This window comes from Cyphomyrmex costatus, unplaced genomic scaffold (genome assembly GCF_001594065.2).
Source record: "Cyphomyrmex costatus isolate MS0001 unplaced genomic scaffold, Ccosl1.0 scaffold270, whole genome shotgun sequence".
Classification (NCBI taxonomy): domain Eukaryota; kingdom Metazoa; phylum Arthropoda; class Insecta; order Hymenoptera; family Formicidae; genus Cyphomyrmex; species Cyphomyrmex costatus.
The window spans coordinates 230,783-242,263 of NW_017276800.1; the positions used below are offsets into that span (position 1 = coordinate 230,783).

General features: G+C 31.4%; 3 protein-coding genes across 3 annotated transcripts in view; 2 read left to right on the forward strand and 1 right to left on the reverse strand.

Moving 5' to 3' along the window:
- Positions 1 to 4,216, forward strand: part of LOC108774659 (lymphocyte-specific helicase) — a 7,253-nt gene extending 3,037 nt beyond the window's left edge. Inside the window, exons 5-8 of the mRNA XM_018540810.1 lie at positions 147 to 766; positions 846 to 1,240; positions 1,332 to 1,578; positions 4,113 to 4,216. Coding sequence (XP_018396312.1) covers positions 147 to 766; positions 846 to 1,240; positions 1,332 to 1,578; positions 4,113 to 4,144 — 1,294 coding nt within the window. The 3' untranslated portion in view covers positions 4,145 to 4,216. The remainder of the gene's footprint in view (positions 1 to 146; positions 767 to 845; positions 1,241 to 1,331; positions 1,579 to 4,112) is intronic.
- A 67-nt stretch (positions 4,217 to 4,283) lies between these two features.
- LOC108774644 (uncharacterized) lies at positions 4,284 to 6,500 on the reverse strand. The gene is made up of 6 exons (XM_018540795.1): positions 6,422 to 6,500; positions 5,375 to 6,146; positions 4,863 to 5,243; positions 4,625 to 4,701; positions 4,435 to 4,545; positions 4,284 to 4,361 (listed from the first exon to the last, which is right to left on the reverse strand). The coding sequence occupies exons 1-5, from the start codon at positions 6,498 to 6,500 to the stop codon at positions 4,475 to 4,477; spliced, it is 1,380 nt and encodes a 459-aa protein (XP_018396297.1). The 3' UTR covers positions 4,284 to 4,361; positions 4,435 to 4,474.
- A 789-nt stretch (positions 6,501 to 7,289) lies between these two features.
- Positions 7,290 to 8,552, forward strand: nero (deoxyhypusine hydroxylase nero). The gene is made up of 3 exons (XM_018540841.1): positions 7,290 to 7,569; positions 7,836 to 8,156; positions 8,223 to 8,552. Exons 1-3 carry the CDS (start codon positions 7,290 to 7,292, stop codon positions 8,534 to 8,536), a joined length of 915 nt encoding a protein of 304 aa, XP_018396343.1. The 3' UTR covers positions 8,537 to 8,552.
- The last annotated feature ends 2,929 nt before the right edge of the window (positions 8,553 to 11,481 follow it).

Genomic DNA, 11,481 nt, shown 5'->3' on the forward strand with positions numbered 1-11,481 from the left:
CTCTCTCTCTCTCTCTCTCTCTCTCTCTCTCTCTCACACACACACAAGAAATATAACTAATTTCGAAAATTATTTTCTCAATTAATTAGACTTTTATATTATTTTTCTCTTAAAATTAAGATTGTTATAAAACGTTTATTTTTTAGGGTGTTACATAGTATTCGATCCATGAACAGACTAATATTAACTGGGACTCCACTTCAAAATAATTTATCCGAGTTATGGGCTCTTTTGAATTTTCTATTACCAGAAATCTTTGATGATTTGGATACGTTTGAATCGTGGTTTAACGTTGATGAACTTCAACATCAACATGGCACTGAAAAACTTTTGAAACAGGAAGAAGAGAAACATGTATTGTCGTCGTTGCGTGAAATTTTAAAACCATTTATGTTAAGACGAGTAAAATCCGAAGTTTGTTTAGAAATTCCTCCTAAGAAAGAATTAATTGTTTATGCGCCACTCACGGAATTGCAACACGATTTATACAAGGCAGTATTAAATCACGATATAGAAATGCTGAGTAAAATTGAAAAACCGAATCTGATTATACCAACCGTAAATGGTGAAAGACCGAAAAGACAGTGTTTTATGAGAAGTCCGTACGGATCTAAAACGAACAAGGATACAGTATTGAACAGTTTGGTACAAACAAATGATAATATTGAACAGAAATCTACAAACAATTTATCGAAATGGAAACAATACACTGATGTCACAGAACGTAAAAGAGAGTTTTCTGTCAATATTTCGAGTCATTATAGACGTAAGTATTGTCGCATTAACGCAATATTTCATATAGTTTTCACGGTATATGTTATTTCGCTTTTATTTATATTTTCTAGTTCCAATGTATAAAAAGATCGTGAATCATCCATACTTGGTTCACTACCCGCTGGATCCAACTGGTTTACCAAAAATCGATGATGATTTAATTAAATCCTCCGGTAAACTTTTAGTGTTAGACGCAATGCTGACAAAACTAAAACTGCAAGGGCACAAAATTTTATTATTTTCGACAATGACTATGATCTTAGATATGATTGAAGATTATCTTATGTTACGAAATTATAATTATGTGAGATTAGATGGTCATACTGAGATTGAAAAACGAAAACAAAATATTAGTACTTTTAATAACGATCCTGATATGTTCTTATTTCTTATATCAATTAGAGCTGGTGGAGTTGGTTTAAATTTAATGGGTGCTGATACCGTTATTATATATGACAGTGATTGGGTGAGTTATTATAATATCAATGTAATTTTCAACACTTTCTCCAAATGCTAATATCCCATATTTTGTTCATTTTGCTTTTCAACGCTTACAGAATCCACAAGTGGACATACAAGCTATGGCTCGATGTCATAGGATAGGGCAAACAAAACCCGTCGTTATCTACAAGCTGTGCACTAAAGGAACAGTTGATGAAGCAATTATGAAACGAGCCGACACTAAACGTATGTTAGAGAAAATAGTTATGTCAAAAGAACTAAGTTTTGATAGAAATATGCTATTCGATTTGAAAAGTCTAATGGAATCCAAAGAATACAAAATTATTACATCTGAAAAAGAAGGTATGTTCTTACTATTACATTGTTTAAATAATAAAAGTATATAAATTGCTAAAATTAGTAAATTAATCTTTTTTTGTAGTTTTTACAGAGATGGAATTGAACAACTTGTTGGATAGAAGTGATATGATTACTAATGTATAGGTTTTTTTTTGAAAAGGTTATGATACTTATAATTTATAAAAGTCGATAATATATACAATAAAATAAAATACAAATTTTTTTTACACAAAATATCGAATATGGATTCTCATTATAATTTTGTATAAGTACTACAATACTAAAAGTAATACATAAATTATTCACACAGCTTTATATTTCATAATTATTTACTTTATATCTTAATAAACCATATGAGTTCAGAAAAAAAATTAAAATTATCCTGTTTCTTATTTAATTATCAATTAATAAGAGTTATATAACGCGCGCGCGCGCGTGTGTGTGTGTGTGTACACACACGCACACATATTTTTTTCTTATATAAAATCACGAAATTTTTACTTCAACAATACTTCAGACGAATTTTTAATTGTGTCTACTTACAAATTAAGGTTTACTTGACTTAATACGAGTTTTTCCTGTTGAAGGATTCTTATATTTACATGTTTGGGCCAGCTGTTCGCGAAACTCAGCTTCTAGTTTTACATATGTTCCACCTATTTCAAATACATATTACTTATGTTATTTTTTAATTCATTTAATTGTATGTGTTAGTCACATGCTTTCTTTCATAATTCGCAAAATGTACAGTAAGGTCTAAAAGTCCCGGAACCACTAATTATCTCAGGAATGTGTTGATTTATAGGAAAAATGTTTCAAAGTGTGGGATATAAAAAGATCTAGTTATCAATCATATCAATTTGACTTTGGGTGGCATCGTCAGTCAGGTCAAGTTCTGCATTAAAAATTCATTTTTACGTAAAATAAAAATAAGAGGAACAATCTCTCCAATGGCCTTGATCTTGACAAATATTAGGACATATTCCTGAGCAACATTCAAAAAATATAAAAATATTTATTATATTACTAAAATATTGTTTTGGCTCGTAGCCCTTATTAATATTTTAATATTTAAAAGGTTTTTGTCATTGGTCGGACACCTTGGATATTACTAATAATGGCGGTACTCTGTAACTTTCAAGCCTTATAACTCAAAAAGTATTTAATAAAAATTAACTTTAGTATTTTGAAAAGCTCTTGACACCAGCGATTAAATTCTGGAATAAAAAATAGAGCACTTCATTTTTAAATAAAGGTGAACTTGACTTGACATTGGCGACTCCATCCAAGGTTAAACTGGTAAGCTCAGTAAATAGATCTTTTTAAACTCTACAACTTTGAAATATTTTTCCAATAAACCAGTTCTTTCTGAGATAACTAGCTGTTCTGAAACTTTTAGACTTCACTATATATGGCTGCATTTTGATATTCACTGCCAATATTGAAAATTTTCTGCAGTGAATATCAGAACACAGCCTTAATATGACAGTAATATATACTGTATGAAAAACATACCAACAGGTTGCTTAGTTTTATAGCCATGTTGTTGCTTGTTAAATTTCGAAAGTAAATTGCCTGTGATTGTTCTCTTTGTCAGAAGAGCTATCATTTGCACCGCAGCTCTTTCCTCAAAATCTCTCTGATTATCTTGATTGTGTCTTACATTCAAATTCCCGCTCCAACACCTACCATTCCTGGAAACAATATATGGAAAATCATATATAAACATTCTGTGTTATAAAGATACTTAATATTTCAATAATACGATTTGTTACTTGTGACTATTTTGATGTTTTGCTTTAGTCATCGGTTTTAACGTGCATAACGTATTGGATTCTTCACTGTAATAAGATTCGTCATCTACACTGCTGTCTTCATACACGGTCCCGCCGTCATCTTCGTCTTCCTCGTCTGTAATCGAGGAAGTGGGAGACGAAATATCGGTCGTTACGGAAATTCGCTGATAAATCTTTTGTAAAGACTTTTGTGAATCTTGCACTTGAAGTAATCGACGAAGTCCCGAACCTCCCCAAATTTTTCCTGTTTTTATGAATTTTTTCTGCGTTATAAAATTTAATCCTGTATATATAAAAAAGAAAGCAGTGACAATTTACCGAGTAAACCAAGTTTCGATCTCTGTGGTACGAGCTCTATTCCATTCCACCACATTGTATCCTTGCACACTAATTTGCCTGAACGAAGAGACGGATCATGTGTTACTAGCCGTGTAATTTTTTCTGGGAAAAAAAGTTGGGGTGCTTCCAAAGTTATCACTTCTCTGTGTGCTGATAAAATATTTAAAATATTTAATTCCTTCACGCCCTTTATATCTGATATGTGTTCCTAAAAAAAAGGAACAATAGAAATCTTTAAATAAACTATATTTTTATCATTTATATATATGTATATATATATATATATATTTATTCATAAAAAATATAAATTCATTTTTATAACGCAATTAAAGACACATGACGTTGATACTAACTTTGTATCTACATCCACTTTGATAATTTGATAAAGTTTCAAATTTGTAGGCAGATTGGCTACAACACGGGTATCTTCCTAATGGAAACGGCATAGGTCTCTGTTGCTCATTTACGAAGAATTGTGCAAGTTCTGGATGATAACTGCACCAACTGATCTGATGTATTGGAAAGTATATGTTGCATTGTTGACAGAACACGAAATGACAGTCTCCCCACAATCTCCAATACACTTTGCGCCAGGAGCGCAACTCGGATCGCAAAGCAATGACATAGTCATTCAGTGTCCAAGTCAAATCTCTGTAAAGTTATTTATTTCTTAAATTTTTCATAGAATAATACTTACATATCAATATATATATGTCGTGTGTACCTGACATGTTTACTGTGAATAGTTCCCTTATTACCAATTTTCATTGCACTTGGAACGCAAGGCACAAAATCGGAAATTGATTGTATAACATTCTTGCCGCATTTTCCACATCTAAACATCATAGCCAATGAACTATAGTGCCCCTTTTTATTATCTGGAGTAGTCTCCATTAGAGATATAATTAACTTACAGAACAAACGACTCTGAATTTTATCTTTTTTATCTTTTAACATTTCAACATCTTCATTGGTAAATAATTCGGCCAATCTACAGATAATTATAAACATCAATAAAGGAGAAAAAAAGAAAGTTTAGTTTTATTGTTTTAAAAAGAGAAAGCTTTAAATTAATTATTTATTACTACTTAGTTAGATGTAATACATCATGCGAAATACAATGAAAACTATTAACAATAGTAAAATGCATACCTTGTAAGAAGATTATCATCTAGACATGTTAAAATTGTTGATGTTTTTAAGATATCTGACATATTGTCGTGACAATACTGCAGACAATTTTCCAAAAGCGGTTCCATTTGTAAAAAGCAAGCGGACACCATAATTGGAATAACGTTATTTGCCTCTAAAACTGGCCATTCTGACTTTTTTATGATATCCTTCTTTACCCATCTCATCAGCCAATCAAAAATAACCACATCACAGTGCACCGATATGTCTATCTCATCGAGTTTCTGTCCTGCTGTTACATCAGCGAAATAACACATTTTTTGTATAAGAAGCTTTTGTGGGCATCGAAAGTTTTTTCTGATATTTTTATCTTCATCGCAAACATGAATTTCCACTTCATTCCTGTAATACAATATAAAGAAATAATGTTAATTATATATAATTAAAAAGGACCAATTAAACCATTTCTTAAAAATACTTTTAACTTTATATGGCAAGATGTTTGAAAATGTAATTGCAATTAAAAGACTTACTCCAATGATTTCTTGTTTGTTTTATTTTTCTCCTTGTCTCTTTCTTTATGAACTGAGGCTTTGCTTTCAATTACATTATTCAAAGAAGAACTTTTCTTAACATCCGCAACAGCAGTGGACTTCTTAATAACAGGTTGCGATAGGGCAGATTTTGGCAGCATATATGGCAAAACGGAGTCCAGTAATCCTTCATGCAAAATATCTCTTAAATTTTCCTTCATGACTTTCGCCAAACCACATTCATTCTCTTCCAAATGTTCTTTAGTCTGTAATACTTTCCCCTTTTCATTCTGGACTCGACTGCCTGATAACTGATTTTCTTTAATATTATCTTCTGTTTCTAAACATTTATTAGAAGAATTGTCCACGCTAGTAGATTCTTTCACAGGACCATTATTACATGTGTTAGAAATAATGCTATTACAAGACGTCACAGAAGATTGTGAACTTATCGTGCTTTCTGATGTACAAGAATTTGATTCTTTATTACTCATTTGTGTCAGTAACACCTTTATAGGATCATCATTCTCATTTTGCTGTTTGTCAGTACTAGTATGACAGCTGATATTATTTGCTCTACTACCCTCACGCGTTTCAAGGTCTAAATTAATTTTTGCTAATTCATGCCAGTCGATTTCACTGTTAGCACTCAATATCGTAGCCAGACCTTCACAACTATCATTAACTTGATATGCAGTTCTCATAAAATCGAAAAATGCTCCAATTGTTAATTTAGAATGTTTATCTTCCTGGAGGTTTCGTAATCTCTCCGCTAAATTCAAAGTTCTCATTATTATTATCATCCATAAATTTTGAAGTTGTGATCATGATACAATTTAACCCATTCTAGTGCAGTTATTGCTCGGCTTATTACCAAGCTTTTTTATTTGATACACAATTATTAATATGACTGAAAAACTTAGCAAAAGTTGTACTAACGGCATTAGATGGGAATACAGAGAAATCATCAAAATACTTCAAAATAAAGGTGCAGCATCCAGTATCTAACTTCGGTGCGATCTAGCATACCAGTAAGTGTACATATACCTTCATTACTCGTCGAGGCACATGCTCTTAATATTGTACTTTCACTTAAAGCAATATTGTGATTCTTTTGTGGCTCCATGTCTTTAGGAGATGCAAGTCAATTTTATCCTAGAGGTTACTTGTGCACATCAACGCAAAATTTCATGTCAATATTCCTCTGACTAACAATTATAATGCAAAAATTATAACAAAAATTTTAATACAAGATCGAAGAGTTTAGATAATTCAGAAGTATATTGTGTCCTTAATGTCAGAAATTGTCAAAAACGTTTTTACTTCTCATATTCCGAAAAAATCTGGTATTTGAGTCTTTGTACTTGAGTACAAATGGTTTCAATCAGCTGACAGTGTTCCAAAATGCATATATGTAACAGTGTTGCCAATGTAAAATATGTTTTACCGTAAATTTTATTTAAAAAAAAACTAGAAAATCGTTAAGTTCGATCATGGATGCTCGTTTTAACTAGTGGCTAGTGGCTGACTACTCTGCTACTAGTGCTGAAATAAAAAAGTCACTAGTGGCATGTTAACCTAAAAAATTACCGCATTGAATTGTGAGATAAATGAATTATTAATTTAATAATAACACATTAATGATAACTTACTCATTAGATTGATAAATAATATCTGAAAATTAATTAAATTAGTAAGCAGTCTGTCAACACTGACAACAGTATGTAATTATAAATTTTTCATTTTTATATAATATTTTGTACATATTTTTCTTTTTCTTTATGTAATTAAAAATTTATGATATTTTTGTAATCACATGTTTATCATATTATATGTATTTTTTTGCAGGTTTGAGATATTCGAAATTTTATTTTTCATTTATATTTATATCTTTATATTTGTCATTTGATTAAAAATGGTTCAAGCGAGTAAAAACGATATTTTAACTATAGGCAAAGTCTTAAATGACTCTGCCAGACCTCTAAAAGAGAGATTTCGTGCTCTATTCACTCTGAAGAATATTGGTGGTGCAATGGCAATAGATCAGATTCATGCATGCTTCAAAGATTCGTCGGTGTTGTTGAAACATGAGCTTGCGTACTGTCTAGGTCAGATGCGGGATCCTGCAGCCATTAGTATTTTAACAAATGTCCTGGAGGATTTATCACAGGAGCCGATGGTACGTCACGAAGCTGGTATGTATTCAGCATATACAAGTCTTGTCTAAGTTTCAATAATCTGTTCAAAACATAAAATGAAAAGAATTAAGGATCTATTATTTAAAACTTTTAGAATAAATGTTACTGTAAAGAGTAAAATCTTGCTCTTAAAGATTGAAAATTAAGACACTCTTTTTTAAGATAGTTTTATTTTTACTCTTTAGAATCAGACCTCACTTAAAAAAAATTAGAAAGTATTTATTATTTATATTATTTTATATCTATATGTATTTTTTTCATAGGAGAAGCACTGGGTGCTATCGGTGAGTCAAGTGTAATTCCATTGCTGGAAAAGTATTGCAAAGATCCTATACCTGAAGTAGCAGAAACGTGTCAATTGGCCCTAAATCGATTGAGATGGTTAGAATGTAATAGCAATGCAAAGGACTTACAAAAAAATCCATATTCAACTATTGATCCTGCACCACCAGTGGAAATAACAGATGTAAAAGTCTTAAGGGATATTTTGTTAGATGAAAGCAAGTCATTGTTTGACAGATACAGAGCAATGTTCTCACTGAGAAATTTAAGTACCAGAGAGAGCATTTTAGCTCTTACTGAAGGTAATTATATTAATTAAAAATATTAAATTTTAGCACTAACTTCTTAAATATTGTTTTTGTGCAAAGGTCTAAAGACTGGTAGTGCTCTGTTCAAGCACGAGGTAGCGTTTGTATTAGGACAACTTCAAGACGAGGCATCTGTGCCAGGATTGCAAGCATCATTGGAAGACATGGAAGAAAACGAGATGGTCAGGCATGAGTGTGCAGAAGCTTTAGGTTCCATTGCTACTCCTGAGTGCTACGAGATATTGAACAGATACCTCAATGATAGTAAAAAAGTTGTTCATGAGAGTTGTGTTATCGCTTTGGACATGTGCGACTATGAGAACAGTACAGAATTTCAGTATGCTGATACGTTGACCAAGCTTTCTACTGTGTGAAGAGTTTTATTTATATATTGTGCCATTGTATTATATATTTCCCATCTCGCGAATGAAAGAAAAGAAATATAAAATCTTTATCAAATTAGCATCTCTAAAAATCAAAATACGATCTATATCAAAATTACGATTTTTAATGATGAAGATAACTTGACAAAGATAAATGTAAATTATTTCCCTTAATTGTAGTACATTTTCATGTAAAGTTCACGTGAAATTTTAATGGAAAGCTAAGTAAAGAATTGTTATATTCTCTACACTTGAACATATGTTTTCCTTTCTTGCAGATCTAAATTTCCAATATTACTTGCATGTTTTTCTAGCTATGAGAATAATAGGATAGGGTGATATTTCATCAATTTCAACTTTAATATAAAAATTTATGATGACAAACAATATCTATTTGCAGTGACGTACTTACAACTATATTATACAATTGCACAAGTACAGCTTATAAATATTCATAGTACTGTTCAGAATCATAAACATTATTACAAGAAATTGATAAAATATCTCTTTACTCTGCTAATGATGGATCTATAATTTACTTGTATCATATCAGTATTTATTAACTAGGAATTTTTGTAATGAACGCAATTAAGAACTTCGATATATTAAATTGATCGTGAAGAAAGTATGTGTTTTGTCATCGTATAAGACGACTTCTCTTTCCAAGAAAACGGTAAAATCGGTAAATTGAATTGCGACATTATATGCGGGTATACCGCTAATAGCAAACGAGCTCGATAAGACTCGCGATATGAACCGGGCATTATAAGCGAAATCGATCAACCGTCGCTGCTTCACTCTGTTTCTGCATTCGTCGCTGAAACTTCGTTTATTTGAAATTCTTCCTCTAATCGTTCGGAAGCGTGTCCACTCGGAATTCCCCGTGATGGAATTTCGAAATTGTTCGTGTTCAGTTTCATGAATATCGCGTGCCGTCTCGCGCATTCATTGGCATACATTCGTTATAGCTTCTATCACTGCAAGCACACGTACAATCTTTCATATCTTCTGCAGTCAACCGAGATAAATTTTTTTTTCGTTAATCGTTCCTTACAATACAGATGCGCCAGGATAACATTTGAATCGATGAGAGAAGAATCGTCGGGAGGAAAGATTTTTAATTCGCGAAAAAGGAGACACTTTTCTATGACTGAATAATGAAGCGATTAATCAGAGTCAGTAAAGCAAGACTGACGCATTGTAAATATTGGAAGAAACGGATATAGCTCGTCAAAACTTTGACAACTAAACACGAGCAGGATATACTGTACAAACGAATAATTAAGATATTCACGTTGCAACGTGCAACATTACTTTTAAACGTAATTTTTAAAATAACGTCGAAATGACAAAGTATTATTGCAATTCGGTATCACGTCTATTACATCTATTTTCCATTGATTAACACATCGTTAGAAAATTATTCCTCGCACTACCGGGAAGAAGACAATTTGTTAGAGTATACAAAAAAAAACTACGGTTCATCCCTATCTTCTCGCGCAAGGATACTTTGACGATGATTTATTTCCCCTGATACCCTCTGTCAAGGTACTGCAACGCTACAGCTCGTTGTAAAGTATAAGACGATTTTCTCTCGCCAAAGTGGGGAGACGAACGGGGGTGGTCGATATTAACTGCGAAGCAGTTCCTTCCCCGATGGAGAACGCGGTGGCGGATAGTCACATGCCGGCCGCGGTCGAGTGCATACTCTCGCCGTCGTACCCACGCGTTCCATCGCCGCTTCACATAAAGTAAGCTTTGTCGTCAATAATTTATAATTATAATTATAATAACTCGCCAAAGTGCGCCGGCAACATAATATATATCGCAATTGTATTTTTAAGTAACACTACAATCATTTTCTTATATTATCTTTTCAGTTAAATTTTCTTAAATTATCTTTATTATTTTACTTTTGTGATTGCGCTTTCTAAACAATACACGAAATCATTATTGAAATACATTTTGTTTTTTTATAATTCTTCACGAACTTTAAAAATACAATAACTCTCCAGCTATAAAACTGTATTTTCACAATTGCAATACTTTGATTGAGAGACGTTAACTAATTACCTAAGTATTTTAAAATTTTCGATAAAGTTTTCAATATGTGTCATCTTTAAAATAAAAATATCTAAATTTTTTTAAATTATATATTATTCTAATAATCCGCAAGTTATATAAAGTTTTTATACTATCTACTTTCTTTTCTCTCTTTTTTTATTACATTTAAAAGATTATACGGAATACTTTTAAAGATATCTGATTTAAAATAATTTTGTAGATAATTTAGTTGTGAATTCTTTTATTAATAAACATTTTCTGGAGTAAACTGTCTTTTATAGTAAAATAAGAATAAGAGAAATTAACTTTTGTGAGATTAATTTTAAATCTTAGAAATTAAGAGAGATGTCTCTAAAGTCCTTAAACTTCTTTCTGCAATCTTTATTTTGAATTCAGTAATTAGAAAATAATTAAGAACAGTAGTACTAAAAATTAAAGAATTTTATTTCTAGAATGGAAATAAAGTGGAAATAACTAGTCACAATTCTTTGAAGATCAAGCTGATTAAACAAATTATTCGTTTGATAATTCTGATAAAATTCTGTGTTTATCAATTCTCTTAAATTTATCTCAGACAAATTTAGCACAGACTGTACAATTTTATAATTAATATCAAGTACAGTGCTTTCGTTATCTACGATTATCCGCTATTAAAGCTTTTAAAAGCACGAGAATTTTAATTATTATCATGTATGTTTCAAAAAAATATATGAGGTGTACGCACGTTTTTCCCCGTATTATGCAATCGCGTTTCGTGTGTGCTACTTTTTTACACACGGTTCATGTCGTGAGAGATTTAATGATAAACTTGGCGAGACTTCCCTCTCGCGAGGTGATTTTTCCTTAAAAGTACCGGTTTATCCACATAATAT